General features: G+C 42.3%; 1 protein-coding gene across 1 annotated transcript in view; it reads right to left on the bottom strand.

Moving 5' to 3' along the window:
* Positions 1–4,796: 4,796 nt before the first annotated feature.
* TXK (TXK tyrosine kinase) overlaps positions 4,797–17,839 on the bottom strand; it is a 41,153-nt gene continuing 28,110 nt past the window's right edge. The window contains exons 11-15 of the mRNA XM_034772799.1: positions 16,610–16,826; positions 14,511–14,575; positions 11,049–11,167; positions 9,709–9,866; positions 4,797–7,719 (exon numbers count right to left, since the gene is read on the bottom strand). Coding sequence (XP_034628690.1) covers positions 7,651–7,719; positions 9,709–9,866; positions 11,049–11,167; positions 14,511–14,575; positions 16,610–16,826 — 628 coding nt within the window. The 3' untranslated portion in view covers positions 4,797–7,650. The remainder of the gene's footprint in view (positions 7,720–9,708; positions 9,867–11,048; positions 11,168–14,510; positions 14,576–16,609; positions 16,827–17,839) is intronic.

The following is a 17,839-nucleotide window of genomic DNA, read 5'->3' as shown; positions in this document are numbered from 1 at the left end:
ATAAGAATGGCCATACTGGGTCAGACCAAAGGTCCATCTTGCCCAGTATCCTGTCTGCTGACATTGGTCAATGCCAGGTGTCCAAGAGGGAGTGAACAGAACAGGTAACTATCAACCCAGCTTCTGGCACAATCCATTCCAGAGTTTAGCTTTTTACTGATATGGACTATGGTAGGGCAGAGGGGTGTTTCTAAGACAACAGGAAAGCAATAGCAGCTGTTAGTTCCTAATAAAAACAAACATTAAATAGTCTAACTGTGGCTCATAACAAAACATTGTAGTAGTGCTTGCTTTAAAGTGTGAATGTGACTGTTGGGGACTTTCCTGCATTAATGCCACAGCTTTTTTTTTTTTTTTTTTCTGTTTCATAAGTAAAACCACTAATGTATAAAGGAAGTAACTGGCAAAATACATCACCTTTAAAAGTGTTGTCTATATCTTTAATGTGAAAAGATGCTATGGCATAACTGCTTACACAAAGAAGGAGACAGCCATAGATGAATTAGCTAGCTTCTTCTGCCACAAAACATATTTTTTTTTCTTATATAATAGGTAGCAATAAGATGACATTGGTATCAAAGTAATACTAAATCTAAACCCAAGATGGGCATTAAATTGTATCTTTTGTATAACAGGGCAGAGTTTTTTTTCATTAGCCAGCTAAGTGTTATAAATAGGTTATGGTATTTCTGTTCCCAGTGTCGAAATACATTTAGGTCTGTATTTAAAATGTATATTAGATAAATCACTTTAGGTGCATCTGCACAGAAATGTGTGTTGTATAACATCTTAAAATATCAAATGTGTTTCTTCTTTCAGATAATTTCATCATCATAATTCTTTTAACATTAAGAATATCATCCTTACTTCAGCTTTGTGGGCGACCATTATACCTATCCTAATGAGTTTTACAGTCCTATACTGGTCCAGTTGGAACAGCATCTTGTCTGGTGTTTTGTGACAGAATTTTCACTAGGAGGAACTTGTACCTTTTTGAGCCATGACTTCCTGACCTTGCAGAGGCTAACACGATCTACAAACTATATCCTGTGTGTTGCATTGCCAGGGGATAGAGCCTTCTAGAGGTCAGTGTACCATTTTTCATACAATGGCCAGAGATGCTGTGTTTCCAGCCAGCAAGATGATTGACCTGGCTATGGTTATTTGGCTCATCAGCAGTGTCCTTTTTATCATATTAGCCATGGTACTGCTCTATGGGTGCCTTAGAATGTGGTGCAAGAAGTGTAAGAACACATCAAATGGTCCTGGGACTTCTGAACATATTAGTGGTCATGCAGGAAATGCCCATTCCTGGCATGGAGTTGACATTGGAACAACCCAAATCAATGAATTTCCTACATTAATTGTAACTGATATGTTTCCAGAGATTAAACCAGAGAGAGTCATTCATACACCACTGGGTGGAACAATGGTTCTGCTCTCCCACAGACAGGATGCTCATGAATTATAAGTCCTGCCCCTAAATGGTTCAGGATAACTATAAATATTTATACTCTATGAACTTGATTTTGAAACCTTATTATAGCCAATATCCTCTTAGTGTTTTCAGGGACCTGGAAATACCCCTCAACAATAGACTAGCATGTAAAGGCATATTTTTCAAAGGAGGACACAATGGGTATAGTTGCAAAAATATAGATGCACCCATTCCCCCCCTCAAAATCCCATAAATTGACATGCAGATATACATAACTTCTACCCAAATACATTATGGAGGTGATGGCTATGACTCCATAGTTAGGACTGCATTCTAAAATGGGATATAAATTCATGGTTTTTTAATCTAAAAGTAGATGACCTATCTATGTGTAATTTTGCCCAAGGTCAGTTTTTATGCCCTTTGAATTTTCTGAGTAGCTTTTGTTTGGTTTTTCTTTATTATAATTAATAAAACTCTTGAAAATTGGGCTCTGGCTGAAATTTGTCTGTGGCATTTCTACTTCTCATTGTTGACTGACTTGTGTTGTGTGTTTTTGTTTTGTTTTTTAAAGTTTTATCTACACAAAACCTGTGAGAGGTGAATCCTGAGCAGATCTGGGGCAACTGGTGATGTTTCTTTAATTTGGATTTAAAGTGACTTTCAGCAATTACTAGTTATAGCTATGTATGTCCTCCCTCCCTCAGGAGCTAGACTTTCCCTACAGCATAAAAATTACCTAAGCATTCATGTGAAACTGCTGAGGGATTAAAATCTTCCCTGTCAGTAGCTGTAGTTATCCCTCATAGATCCATCCATATTGGGGCCCTACCAGTTTCAAACCCAAGATTTGTGCGGTTCCTGAGAGTCTCCATACTCCAATCTTCCACCCCAGCAGCTCAGAGATGGCAGCTGGGAGCCAGGTCCATTAAGTCCAACTGGGGTACAAGCCTGACCTCTAGTCTCTGACTGGGAGAGCGCCAAGGCTCCTGATGGTCTCACAGTCCTAGTTATGCCAAAACACTAAGTTGTCCATACAACTGGACTTCCTCCTGTGTCGACCGCTGGGCTGGTGTTTACCAGTTCCTCCCTCTGATCCTGACCTCCTGGTATCCTGACTCTTAGTAACTGCCTTCAGGTTCCTGCCCTCTGGTTCTGTCACCTTAACTTGACCTCCTGGTATCCTCAATCGGCTTGATTCATGGTAACCAACTCTTGATCCCTGCCCTCCAGGTTTGATTTTTCACCTTCTAGTATTCTAGCCCAGCCTGATTTCTGGTAATTAGCTCCTGGCCCCTTACCTTTCAGCCCCCGCCTGATGCTAACCCCTATGCCAGGCCACTCATCCCCTGGTCCTGATAATCTACCTCTTGCCCAGCTTCTCCCCCACCCCCAATTTTTTTCTTCAAACAAGCAAATACACAAAAAATGTGGTTGGTTGTGAAGCAGTTAGAGTTCCTAGATACATTATGTATCTGACACAAAAGCAAGGACATGAAAAGTTATGCTACCTTGACAGTAATAATTTCTACCCCTACAATTACAAGCACGCATTTACTACAACTATTATGCACCACAGGCACACATTGCATCCTGAACTCCCCCCCCACCCCAGGAATGCCATTCTTCCATCACCCCCCTTTAACTGCCCTTCTGCACACATCCCTTTACAAAACAGCCCTCTCCTACCACAACCAGCTGCTGCACCAAACATCTCCAACTAGTGGAGGTGTGTGTGGTGGGTTGGTTTGGTTTTGTTTTGTTTTTTGGGGGGGTGAGGGGGAAATAATCTGGTAAAGGAGTACGTACAGAAGAGCAGGCTCAGGGAGAGCCTGGAGGGTGTGGTACATGGAGCATAGTGAGCAGCAGTTGCAGAACTGATAGTGTGGAGGAAATGAGTGTGTATGGCTAAGTGGTTTAACTTTGCATTCACTTGTTTTTGTGGGTTATGTCAAGTAGAATGTGTGGCAACCTTAACTACTTCCAAATTAAAGTTTTTGTATATTGAGAAGGTATCTGAGTGAGAGATAAGTTAGTGGTCAGTAAGATACTGACAACACAACCTCTAGTATCTGTCACTTAACCGTGATAACTAGGGTAGGAGAGAGATTTATGTATTTCAGTAGTTTCTAGGAGACCCTGTTATGAACCAGGACCCCATTGTGGTAGGCACTATACAAACAGACTGTCCCTGTCCCAAGGATCTTAAGATCTGAGCCAACAGCTGGGTACAGGCAGAGTGGGTAGCGCAAGACAATACTGGTCAGCATGATAGGCAATGGTCTTGCTTTATCAGCTGTCTACCCATTGTTGTGTGTGTTATGGCTTTTGGGGGGTGGGATTGGTAGGCATCACAGCAAAGGGGGGTTTTAAGGAGGACAATGAGCTCTGTGGCTGTTTGTTTACAGGGAACACTTCCCGTGCAAGAGGGGAAACATGGGAGAAACCAGGAAGGTCCCTAGTTGAAAATTTTAACAAGAGGACAATGAAAGCTAGTATCCGTTGGTATTCGCTGAAGGGAGGCAAGAACTGACATCATAATAGCATATGATGGGGGAAGGGATGGGTAAGAGAAGATGAGTAGTTGATAAAATCACACACTGTAATTTGGTTATATTTATCTAAACTACTACCTTCTCTCCTCCAAAGTTTCAGGATAGGTGTGCCTTGATCAGCTCTCTGAGAAAATGATTGCAAGTTCATTGATTTGTGAACATGGGAGCCTCTCATATTAAAGTTAGCTTGGATTTGTTCTCTAATTTAACTGCTTCTAGCCCACTGCAGTCCAGCCACCTCATTTTGACCTTCCATGCCATATGTGGGCAAAGCTCAGGTGCTTCAGATGTAGTGACCAGTTGTGCTGCACATGCCAATAAGTGGGGCCTTTGACTCTTCCCTTTGTGGTCACTTAGAAGATGTAGATCAGTAATTTTCAACCTGTGCCCTCTGGGCATCTGCAGACCATGTCTGGGATTTCCAAACTTAACGTGGCTTTCCAGTACATCCTTAAAACTTATATTGCTAGCATTTTAAAAACTCACTTTACCTATTTTCATGAGCTAAACATAAATGCACAATTAAAGTAAAACAGAATAAATAAAGGGACTTGTAGTTGCATATGTGTGTTCTTCCTGTTTGCCGTGCTGGCTCTGTGCAGATACCAAACCCCCCGATCTCAATTGAACTGCCCAAAAAGACCACAGGCTCAGTTCTGTAGCAAAGGCACTCAGCCAAGTTTATTGCCAATGAAGCAGGGGCCAAGCTCCTTGGATCAATGTCTACAGTTACACTAGCACATGTATGCCTATGACAATGGACTCAGCTCAGTGAATGGCAGGACTTTCCATTCCCCCCTCAAGCAGACAAAGACTCCTCTTTTATACACTGATACAAACAAGTTACACGTTGCCCCTCCACCGTGGTTAATTACCACCCTTTACCTTGTACCAGTTGGTTCAATCAAAACATCTCTATCCATCACCCTGTCATCCTGCCCTTTTCTTTAAGAGGGGTCAGTGTGTTCTTGTGTCATCTTTGGAGAGTGTTTACACCATAAACCTGTATCGGGCTGTTCTGGGACTACTCTTCTAGAATGTATTTACATGAATACTTAGTGTGTAGGAGTTCTTGTGTTTTTTGCAACACCAGCCCTATTCTTGCCAAGTTCCACTATTGGATAGTGAACCTGCAAAGCAAGACTCTGCTTTGTAAGTGGGCAGGGCCTGAGTTGGCCTGATTCTTGCTAATTGTGCTTTATAGTAGCAGGGCTTGACTCTGTTTGGGCCTTATGCCTTACACAAGGCCTTTTTATACTAGGCCCTATGTCTCAGGCTCTCGCTTTCTACAACAATAGTCACCTTTTACCTTACTTTCCAATACTGAAAGGGTCTAAGGCCCACTAAGCAAACTACAGCTCAGCATAACAGAGAAACACACGTGGAAACATTTGAGCAATTTGTATGTATTCACTGTGTAGCAGTCACAAGCTCAACTCACAGCCCTCCCACTTCTTATCTTCTTTGCTTTCACAGTTGGGTGATGTCTCCTAGCTACATATTGGCATGCAGTAACAAACAACTTAGCAAAACCACTTCAATACGATCTCTTATAGAACTCCTCATGCAATTTGCAACATACTCGTATGCTTTGCAATATGGATATAATTTCTTTGTTGTGTTTATACAGCAACACCTGCTGAAAAGATTAACATGTCACTGGAGTGGGCAGAAGGATTGCAGTAATTAAACGGAAAACTTGCATCCATTGTGTTTTTTCAGGCACACTACTCTTTTCTCCTGACTGTAGTGTATTGTACCAATTTGTATTCAGACATACATTTGATATGGAATAAAATATGTACTAGGAGTCCATTCTAAGAGCAAACAGTGGTATAACTTGGTTAAAATTATTTTAAAAGGTTATACAAAGGAACAAGGAACTCTAGTTTCTCTTGAAACTGAGATGCTTTCACAATGCAGCCAAAAGAACTGGCAACTTTCCAAAGGCGTACATGAAATAATTAAACATTTCCTCTTCCTCTTTGATATTTACATTCTTCAAATAACTGCAGGTAATCACATTGCTTAAAAATATTGCACATTATTATCATCAGTGGGAGTTACCCAGGCTTACGTCAGGGCTGAATTTAGTCCAAGGAATCTATCATTGGGCATAATTCCAAAAACTGACAATGTTTATTTTTATTTAGAATAAAAAGGTAAAACTGTAGGAGTCATGCAGAATGTTCTTCAATCAATATGTTTTAAATATTTTGTCTCCCTACAAGTTGCTGTAAAATACAAATATATACATTCAGCTATGTATAAATACATATGATTATATACGCAGTATGTGAGTTTAGTTTTCCTTTTCTCTAGTGCTCTTTCTCTTCTATATTATAAATTTAACAGATGGTACAGCTACAAACAATAAGCTTTTCTCACACTAACATTGGTCACCACAAATATACAATGTACAAGGAAAACAAAAGGTACCAGTGCAATTGTTGTTCACAGCAGAGTTCTAATTATAACAAGTATTGGTTACACGAATGGGACAGATAACTTATCTTTTTGCCATGATTTTGCAAAAAACTACTTATGCACCACAAATACAAAAAGGTTTCATTTTCCATCTCTTCAGCTTGTCCACTGGCATGCCACGGGGGGGGCGGGTTCAGTATAGCTGACTGAAGGAGGCTGTTAGTTAAGTATGCAGCTCCAAGAGGCAGAAGGGTGGCATGGGAAACACTGCCTTGGAGAAAGCAAAAACAAGCTTGCAGGAGATGGTGGTTGTTTTCTCGTGCTCCTAAGGCACACAAGCAGGCACATTCACCAGCTATGCAGCTCCTAAATTGTTCGAGTGGCATTCCATTCAGATGGCATGTAAGAGCTATTAGGATATCTGCCTCTTCCTGCATGCCTTCCCACCCCTCCTCTAAGAGAATGTATAGCACACAGGCAAATTAGGTTGTCTCCCTTTAATGACTGGTCTGCTAGATGACAAAAGCTTACTATTTCTACTATCTTAAGTTGCTCTTTAGACTCAAATGACAGAAGTCTGTGTTACAGTGCCTAAGGTCCTGTGTTCAAATGTGTATGACGACCTGTACAGTGACTTGAGGAAGAGCTCTCTGTAGCTCAAAAGCTTGTCTGTTTCACCAGCAGAAGTTGGTCCAATAAAAGATATTACCTCACTCACCTAGTCTTTCCAATACCCATATAGAAATCCATGATGGGTGCTCAAGTCTCTTTTGCTGCCACCTGTCCCCATTCCCCAATCTATGAGCCAGACCAATTATCAAATGATTTCTTAATCAATGGCATTGTTGCAGAATTTAGTGTAAATCTGCCATATAAAGCAGAAGGGTTTGTTGTGCAATTTAGACCTATGTGCCATGTACTAGAAGGAACCTTGGTTATTCCTCTCCAGCATAGACTTGATCATCATGAACCTGGTCTTGATTTGAACTAGCAACCTTGTGGCAAAAAGGTCAAGAGCCCATCACCGATCCCCTGAACTATCCATTTCCCCCAAAACACTAAAAATGTGATGAACCCTGAAAATAAAAACAGACTAACTGCACAGATTCCTCAATATTTACAGTGCTGCTGATGGCTATAACTAGCTAGGACTGTAAAAGACTGAGAATTACCACATGAGGGGCTTCATGCTATCTCTGCAATGAGAATACATATGTATAGAAAGTCTGATTATCCAGTCTCAGCTATATCTGTGAGGGTCTGAAGTAACTCAGCAAAAGCAGGGCGACCGTCAGGTTTCTGAAAAACAAAGCAGAGGGCAACTCTATAGTACAGGCTGATCTGACATAAGAAAAGACTTTTATAAGCAGACTACCCAGAACACTCTTACAACTTTTCTTTCTGCAAATGTACATGTGTATGTTTGTCATTTTAAGGAAAATCTTGGCTTTGTCATGTAAGTGTGTTAGCTGATTGGGGTGCTTTCTGAACAACAGCATCATGAGCATAGACACCTTTTAAATGTGAATCTAAGGGCAAGTCTACACTCAAGCTCTACATCAGCGCAACTACACCGTGAGAGGTGGAAGCTATGTTGGCGGAAGAGTGTCTCCCACTGACATAACACCAGTGTGGACAGCGCTTAGGTCGATGTAACTTACGTCACTCAGTGGGGTGTATTTTTCACACCCCTGAGCGACTTAAGTTACAGTGACTTAAGCGCTAGTGTAGACCAACCCTAAGGTCTGTTTAGGTGATATTCATTTCAGCCCTGCATTGGGAGTTGTCTATAGCCACACCACCCTAATAGGGGCTCTGAGAAGCACTGTGCCTCAGAATCACAGGGTACATCCAGACTACCCGCCGGATCGGTGGGTAGCGATCGATCTATTGGGTATCGATATATTGCGTCTAGACGAGATGCGATATATCGATCCCCGAACGCGCTCCTGTCGACTCTGGAACTCCACCAGGGTGAGCAGCAGTAGTGGAGTTGATGGGGGAGCTGTGGCAGTCAATCCTGCGCCGTGAGGATGGGACGTAAGTCGAAATAAGATACGTCGACTTCAGCTACGCTATTCCCGTAGCTGAAGTTGCGTATCTTACATCGACCCCCTCCTCCAGTGTAGACCAGGCCACAGTGTCTACCAGGGCTCTCTGGAATACTGTGCTCCCAGACTCAGAGCTATACCATTGCAAGGGATGGAGCATGTTTCCCAGCACAGTCAGCCAGCAAGCTCCATTGGCTGATATAGGGAAGGTAAAGATGGCATGTGGCTAGCATCCCAGGAGGCATCCCAGAAGAGAGCAAACTATGCATTTTCTGTTTAAATCCCTTAAGATATAGTAGCTTTAACTTAGAAGTACTGTAGCTATCCAACACCTAGAGCAGATATTTTATAAGCTGTTAGATACACATTAGAGAGGAGATGTGGGAAGGAAGGACAGAGCTACAGCATTAAGATTACATTGTTACTCATTTTAGGCATGTGCCTATTTAGATGGAAGAGTTAAAAGTACATCTAAAAAAGATTTTTATATATTTAAAATTATAGACTTCTGTCAGCAGCATGGGAAAAGTGGGTCTTACAGAGGGAGTCAAATTACGAGAGGTTAGTAGTTTAGTTGGCCATATTAGGAGGGAATTCCACGTAAGGAAGCAAGCCAAAAAAAAGGCACAGACAATTGTGGGAGAAGCAGATAAACATGGCATTAAGTCAGGAAACATTACCAGAATAGAGGGGTGTGGAAGGGATGGAATAAGAGTAGAGCCAGGTTCTTTGCTGCCCTGCACCTTGTATAGTCATTCACACCTATGCAAAGTGAATGTAAAACACTACTAAATCAGAATGGTAGTTGTCTATGCTTTGTACTCACATAAATGACTGCACAAGGCACTGGACCACAGAGAACCATGCCCCAGGTTCAACATATAAGCTGGGAAATAGTTATATAAGGCCTTGATGATATGGAATAGGGAGAAGGGGATGGAGAAGGGAAAGATCATGGAGGGATTCAGACAGAGGGTCAGGTGATCAGATTGACTGGTGATTGATGTGATGTAAAGAATTATTTATATTTATTGGTTTTTAATAGTTAAAAGAAACAGAAGCTTCTAACCTTAGCCAGGATAGATGAAAAACACATCAAAGATTCTGAGGATATCACAAATGTAAAGTAGGTATTTAATTTCCCTGCTCTCAATGATTGTCTTTAACTACACATTTAGAATGAGGACCCTGGTGATGGAATATCAATATACAGAACAGGAAAATAAGAGAAACACACCTCATGCCAGCAGCTGTACATGACTTTGTACACAGTGAGTGATGCCAGATATGGTTGATAAAGTCTGTAACCTTCGGAAATCTCATGGACAACTTCAGAATTTGACTTATTTTCAAAAGGCATTTTGCCCTCTGTAAAAACTTCCCACATTAAAACTCCTAGGAATAATCCAGAAAATTAAATGTTCACAAAACTATTCCATAATATTAAGATGCATGAACACTAGAGATGTTGTGTCCTGGATAATACAGGAAACAACTGTACATCTGAACTGCATTGAGAGACAGGACTAGATCAATCCTCAGCTGATGTAAATGAGAATAGCTACATTGACTTCAATGTAGCTGCACCAATTTATAGCAGCTGTGGAGCTGTCCCAGTGACATGTTGATAAATTGGAGATGGGTCAGCGTGAGAATGACTAAAGAATTAGAAAGCATGACTTATAGTAATAGGCTCAAAAAGCTCCATCTATTTAGTTTAACAAAGAGAAGGTTAAGAGGTGACTTGACTACTGTCTATAAGATCTACCTGGGGAACAAATATTTAATAATGGGCTCTTCAGTCTAGCAGAGAAAGGTATAACATGATCTAATGGCTAGACGTTGAAGCTAGACAAAGATGGGAAATAAGGCATACATTTTAAAAAGTTAAAGTAATTAATCATTGGAACAATTTACAAAGGGTTATGGTGGATTATCTGTCACTGACAATTTTTAAATCAAGATTGGATGTTTTTCTAAAAGATTGGCTCTACAAATTATTTTGGGAAAGATCTATGGCCTGTGTTACACAGGAGTTCAGACTAGATGATCATAATGGCCCCTTCTGGCCTGGGAATCTATGAATTTATGAGATGAATGTGGATTTTGATAAGTGAAGACTTCTGACTGTAAAGAATCCACATTGCAGTCATAAGCTAAGTTCAAGTAACAAGAGGTTTAGATAAAGCATTGTGGTCTGGTAGACAATGTTTTCTCTTAACAATGGAACTGTAGAACCATGGATCCTGTATAAACGCAGCAAATTTCAGCTCATGGAATTTCTTAGGAATCCTTCCATTGGGAGCCCTCAGTTTCCAACTTGTGGAAGAGGCTAGTTATTCCATCCCCTCAATTTTGGATCGTGGCCTCCTGCCTCCCTATCCCACCCAAGAAGCACTGCTTTATTCAAAATGGACAGTCTCTTGCAATTTAGACTAGATTGTTAATATGAAACTGACTCATTAAAACTCAAGATAGTTGTAACTGTGCAACAAATAATTTACTATAAAAGTTATGTGCTGCAGTTTTTATGAGCAAAGTGATGTGTTGCAAATTAGTTTAAACTGACGCACTCACCAAATGACCAGACATCAGACTTGCTGCTGTACTTGTTGAAATGAAAAACTTCAGGAGATGACCATTTGACTGGAAATTTGGCACCCGAAGAGCTGATATATTCATCATCTAGAACATATCTAAAGAAACCAGGTAATAATATATTTAATCTAAAGTATTGGGTAAATGCTTTAGGTGACATATTCTTAGATGATTTATGATTCTATAAAAAACACTTCCAGAAATAGTGTCCATATGGAAATACCTGTTACTTCTAAGAATTCCAGAGTGGATTAAAGACAAAGATTATGCATGACCAGTACTCACATTTTTTTTTTAGATGTTGCCCTTCCCAGATCTCATTGATACCAGCTGCCATATCAGTGAGGCACATACTATGATTCTCCTAACACTTTATACCTGTTTTATAATAATAACTCCATTGTCTTTAATGGAGTTACATATGAGCATTGACCTGCTAAACCTAGGATTGTGAGTTCAATCCTTGAAGGGGCAATTTGGGGATTTAGTTGGGGATTGATCCTGCTTTGAGCAGGGGGTTGGACTAGATGACCTCCTTAGGTCCCTTCCAACCCTGATATTCTATGATTTATAATTGCATAAATGAATGAAGAATCAGCTTCATAATCTGTAATCTGTGATTTCCTGCTGTCAAACCTCTGGATTAATTCAAACAAGATTCACTGTTAGCCATATGTGCTTAACTTTTCTGTCAGCAGAATTCTGCATGTTTACCGCCACAGCTAATTAAGTGTTCAGATACCACAGAGTTAAGTATGATGTAAATACCCAGATAGATTAGTGAGAAATACAGTAGCACTTTTTTGGTAATTGACTTTAAATAAAATGGTGAAAATCACTTAGAGAATAATGTATACCAAATCATATCATAGATTATATACACATAAGTCATGTGAGTAAAAAGCTTTATATTAAATGTGTGAATTGAATTGCACACGGACGTATGTGCCAATAGAGCCTACGACAGGGGTGGCCAACCTGTAGCTCCGGAGCCACATGCGGCTCTTCAGAAATGAATATGCAGCTCCTTGTATAGGCACCGACTCCAGGGCTGGAGCTACAGGCGCCAACTTGCCAGTGTGCCAGGGGGTGCTCACTGCTCAACCCCTGGCTCTGCCACAGGCCCTGCCCCCACTCTGCCTCTTCCCGCCCTCTCCCCTGAGCCTGCCGTGCCCTCGCTCCTCCCTCTCCCCCTCCCCCCGAGCCTCCTGCACGCCACAAAAAACAGTTGATCGGGAGGCATAGGCGCCGACTTCCCCTCCGCTCGGTGGTTGCTCGACCCCCTGGCCCCACCTCTGCACTGCCTCTTCCCACCCCTGCACTGCCCTTGTCCCTCCACCCCCATTCCACCCCTTCCCCAAAGTCACTGCCCCTGCCCTGCCTCTTCTCCGCCTCCTCCCCTGAGCGCACCACATCCCCACTTCTCCCTCTCCCTCCTGGAAAGTTCTAAGCACCGCCAAACAGCTGTTAGGTGGTGGGGAGGGAGGCGGGAAGCGCTGGGAGGGAGGGAGAGGAGCGGGGATGTGGCACGCTCGGGGGCAAAGAGGTGAGGAGGGGGAGCTTGGCTGCCGATGGGTGTGGAGCACCCACTCCAGCCCCAGAGCACCCATGCAGTCGGCGCCTATGTCGGGAGGTGTGGAGAGGGCTGCCAGTGGGTGGGAGACACGGGGGGTGGGGGAGCTGATGGGCAGCTGCTGACTTATTACTGTGGCTCTTTGGCAATCTACATTGGTAAATTCTGGCTCCTTTTCAGGCTCAGGTTGGCCACCCCTGGCCTATGAGATTCATCAGGAGAGGTGTAATTAAATTCCCCTGATTATGCAATACTTGAAGTAGTCCCGGTACTCTTTGCAAGCAAGATATGGTAAAGCTAACTGACTTATTAGTGTAGATAAGGAAAATATGTTGAACCTACTGTTCTAAATGCTGTAACGTGTGCCTCTGGGAGCCCTGCAGTGCCAACTGGCAGAGGGTACACCATACTGTAACAACATGAGGCCTAACACATTCTTTACCCCCAACATACCATTGTCATAATCTGTATCAAAAAGGTGTCAATTAAGTATCTCATGCAAACTGGTAACATGCTGATCCCAAAAATCATTGTGTACTGTATATATGGAGTACATACAAAGAGTTATGTGCTGAAAATATTTTCTTAAAATGTGTTTGGCAGGCAGGACATAAGCCAAGCCTGCCCTAGATAAAGGAATGTGTGTTTACTTGTCTGATCAGCTTGATGTCAGGCAAAAGACAATAAAAAGTGCATTTAAATATAAGGTAAACAAAGCCATCAAGCTAGGAAGTAGGGGCAATGACTGCATAATAATCACGATGGGGGATGGAGTCTGCATTTTCCCTGGCTCTTGAAACAGACAATGAACTTTGCGGTGAGATAAGGGGGGCAAAAGGGAGCAGCACCCTTGGAGCTCATGAGAAAAGTGGATCCTCTTGGCATTGAACAAATGGATATAAACTGGCTATCAGGAAGTTTAGACTTGAAATTAGACGAAGGTTTCTAACCATCAGAGGAGTGAAGTTCTGGAACCGCCTTCCAAGGGGAGTAGTGGGGGCAAAAGACATATCTGGCTTCAAGACTAAGCTTGATAAGTTTATGGAGGGGATGGTATAATGGGATAGCCTAATTTTGGCAATTAATTTGTCTTTGACTACTAGCGGTAAATATGCCGAATGGTTTGTGATGGGATGTTAGATGGGGTGGGATCTGAGTTACTACAGAGAATTCTTTCCTGAGTGTCTGGCTGGTGAGTCTTGCCCACATGCTCAGGGTTTAGCTGATCACCATATTTGGGGTCAGGAAGGAATTTTCCTCCAGGGCAGATTGGCAGAAGCTCCTCTCTACCCACCTTCCCTGCACCCCACAGACAGCCTTGCAGATGAGGCTTGAATGGGAACCTTTATGATGTGCGTGCAACAGCCCTGCCAGGTGTACTAGAAGGGTGATTCCCTCTAGACAAGCCCATAGGTGCTGTGCTAAGATTGTCTTAGCTAGAAGCTTTTAGTATCAGACACTATGATAAACCCATATTTTAAAAGGGCCCTCAACCCAACCTTTGTGTGTGCACAAATCTGTGCACAAACACAATTACATGCACTTTTCCAACACTAAACTGCATGAGCAGCTGAAAGATTATAATACCTGTGAGCAAAGTATTAATGCTTGAAGAATGCACATGCAGGGATCTATGTATGCACAAATAGAGGTAACTTTTAGAAAATGTGCTCCTTAGTGTGTGCACCAAAGTACAAGGGAATCAAAGAGATGAGAGACAATTCCATTGGCAGTACCTACATGCAAAATAACTGATACTGGCAGTTTTGCAAGCTAGGAGGTTAATTCAAGGCCTTATTATTGCTAGTTGAAAATATTCCCAGTGTAGTTAAGATTCAATACTGTTGTTATACACAATTGCTGCATACCTTGTCATTCCAAAGTCAGATATTTTAACTATGTTCTTGGCATTGACTAAACAGTTCCTTGCAGCCTGCAGGAAAATGAGAAAAACATATCTGAAATCTAACTAAAGCATCCTGAGAAAAATGCAACAGCTCGCTAGTACTTTACTCATGCAGTTTGCAGTGTTATTGTAGCCATGTTGGTCCCAGGATACCAGAGAGACTAAATTTTGTATTGAATACCCCCCACAACGCACCTTTCAATATCCATGGGTCCCACACATACCTATCACAACATGTGGTTTCTCTCATGCAGTGTACTAAATGCCACAATAACAACTGGGTGAAACCAGACAATCACTACGCTCTCAAACAAACTCACACAGAAAAATAATCAGAGACAAAAACTTCATATCACCTGTGGGTGAACATTTTTCACAAAATGATCACTCCATATCTGACCTCTTTAGTCCTCGTCCTCAAAGGAAACCTTCACAACACCTCAAAAGACAAGCCTGGGAGCTTAAATTCATAACTTTGCTAGATATTAAAAATCATGGTCTTGATACAGACACTGGATTTATGGCTTATTACAACAATCTGTATCCCACTAATCCCACATCTTTGGGATCACCTCTATGATTGTAAAGGTGTTAAGGGGCCACTTCACTATGAATGGTCTCTTACAATATGTGTTAACCATTTTTGCTAAATAATCTGTTCTATCTTGTATTTAGCTGTGATACTTTGCGTACCTTTCCCAGACCTGAAGAAGAGCTCTGTATACTTGAAATCTTGTCTCTTTTCACCAACAGAAGTTGGTCCAATAAAAAAATATTATATCGCTTCTTTATCGTTCTTATTCATACAGTGTTTATCTGCTTAAATGTTCCTCTAGATGTCTCACATCAAACAAAGCCAAACTAAAGCAAAGTTAAAACGGAGCCAAAATAGTTTTGGCAGGATGTTCTGATGTTACACTAAGATGTCTGTGTTGTAGCACAAGATCAGTTGATGATAAGGAGGTGTTAAGACAACACAGTATTTGGACATCACTCTTTGGCCTTGGCTACACTTGCAGCTGTACAGCGCTGTGAGGTAAACCTGTCTTCGTACAGCTGAGTAGGGAAAAGCGCTGACAGCTGTCAGCGCAGTGGTGTGGCCACACTTGTAACATTTAAGCTGTGTTGGGAGCGGTGCATTATGGGCAGCTATCCCAGCATTCATGTGGCTGCAACGTGCTTTTCAAAACGGGGGGGAGGGGTGGATTGTGACAGGGAGTGTGGGGGGAGAGAGAGTGCTTTTTGGAGCATGTCAGCTCTCTATTTTGCAAGTTCCGAACTCCCGGGCCCCCTGCTCATTCGTTTACTCACTCAAAGCAAGCTGCAAACTGTTTGCTTTTGTCTTCAGTACAAGCTTTGAAACTGGCACTTCCGCATTCCTGCAGCCGGTCACAACAATGGAGAGGATTGGCCACTTGACAAGGTGATTAGTACAGCGCTGCAAGCGTTTACACTCACACCTGTGAGTCGTAGCCACTCCACTGCAGCTGTTATTCCTCTCGGAGATGTGGAGTACCTGCAGCGGTGTACCCAGGGAGATACAGTGCTGCAAATGCTCTGCCAGCGCTGGGGGAGGCTTTACAGCGCTGTAACTTGCAAGTGTAGCCAAGGCCTCAGATAACACTGTTACTTTCTCTCACTCTATTCAGTCACTAAGTGTTCTCTAACTCTTCGGGAATATCTTTTGTTTAAAGGAAGTTGTAATACAGCTGTGAATTTTCAACAGCAGCAATTGCCTACAGAACTTAAGAACATTTATAGCAAGCAGTTTAAATACATTAATTTATGCAGCACACCACACACATATGCACATTTTAAGGGTTAATACCTTAAACATAATGTTACAAAATCCACAAACCACAATAAAAATGAGTGAGCATCAGAAATGTTTCACTGTCAGAATACAACAATACAGATATATTCATCAAAATAACACACTGTTGGTCCATTGGATCCTGCAGTAGTTAAACAACACTTACAAAATACATTAGTGCCCATAAGGTGTAATGACATGTATTTTGTTACTGTCACTGCAAATTACAGAGGGCCTGCTGTACTTACTAAATCACGGTGAATAAATCTATTCCTTTCTAGATACTCCATCCCTTCGCAGACATCCTGACACATGCTTAATAGCATTTCTTTGTTAAGCCTCCCTTGTCTTTGCCGAAGGTAATTGAGCAGGCAGCCATTTTCCATGAACTCAGTCACTATGTAGAGAGGCTTGTGCTGTATGCACACTCCATAAAGCTGTACCAGCTTTGGGTGGGATAATTTCCTGTTAACAAGGTGCATTTCAGTAACTAGACATTTGCCACTGACAAACAGTTAAAGCAGTTTTGATTATTAGGATGATACATTGTATTAAACTGCATTGGACATAGGACCAGTTATATCATCTACAGTAACTCCTCACTTAAAGTCATCCTGGTTAACGTCATTTGGCAGCTGCCTGCTTTGTCCACTGCTTGCAAGAAGAGCAGCCTGTTGCAGCTATCTGGTGGGGCTTGGAACCAGGGTGGACCGGCAGCCCTCCAATCAGCTCCCTGCACCCCTAAGTTTCCTGTGCAGCAGCTGCCCAGCAGGCTAGCAATTGCCGGCAGTTCACCTGTCTCTCCCCCCCACTGCCATGTGCTGCTCCTGCCCTCTGCCTTGGAGCTGCTCCCCGAGACTCCTGCTTGCTGTGCGGGGGGGAGGGAAGGAAGAGGGGGGCTAATGTCAGGGTGTCCCCCTCCCACCTGCTCCTGTACCCTGCTTACCCTATCTTCCATAGAGCAGGGGGGACACATAACAGGGCTCAGGATGGAGGGAGCTTGCTGGCAGCAGCTGCAGTCTCAGCAAGCTGATCTAATTAACAAGGCAGTGTACTTAAGAGTAGGGTCAGCGTACTTAAAGGAGAAATGTGCATCTCTCTCTCTCTCACACACACACACACACACGGTGTGTGTCTCTGTCTCTGTCTGCGATGCTGTCTCCCCTCCCTCCATTCCTGCTGCCTTGTTGAGTGTGAGAGTTAACCCTTGAGGGCTCAGCCAATTGCTAATTCATCATTTAGCAGCAAGGTATTCCCTGGGAAATATCCCACACTCTGACTCCTCCACCTCAACCAAGCTTCACAATCATCATCATTGTGTACCAGTATTAAATTGTTTGTTTAAAACTTATACTGTGTGTATATATATATATACACACACATACACACACACACACACACACACACACAGACTATATATATATATAGTCTCTGTGTGTGTGTGTGTGTGTGTGTATGCGTGTGTATATATATATATA

The sequence above is a fragment of the Trachemys scripta genome, chromosome 5 (genome assembly GCF_013100865.1).
Source record: "Trachemys scripta elegans isolate TJP31775 chromosome 5, CAS_Tse_1.0, whole genome shotgun sequence".
NCBI lineage: Eukaryota > Metazoa > Chordata > Testudines > Emydidae > Trachemys > Trachemys scripta.
Note: the sequence above shows the minus strand (reverse complement) of the source record. Positions and strands in the feature narration are given on the sequence as shown.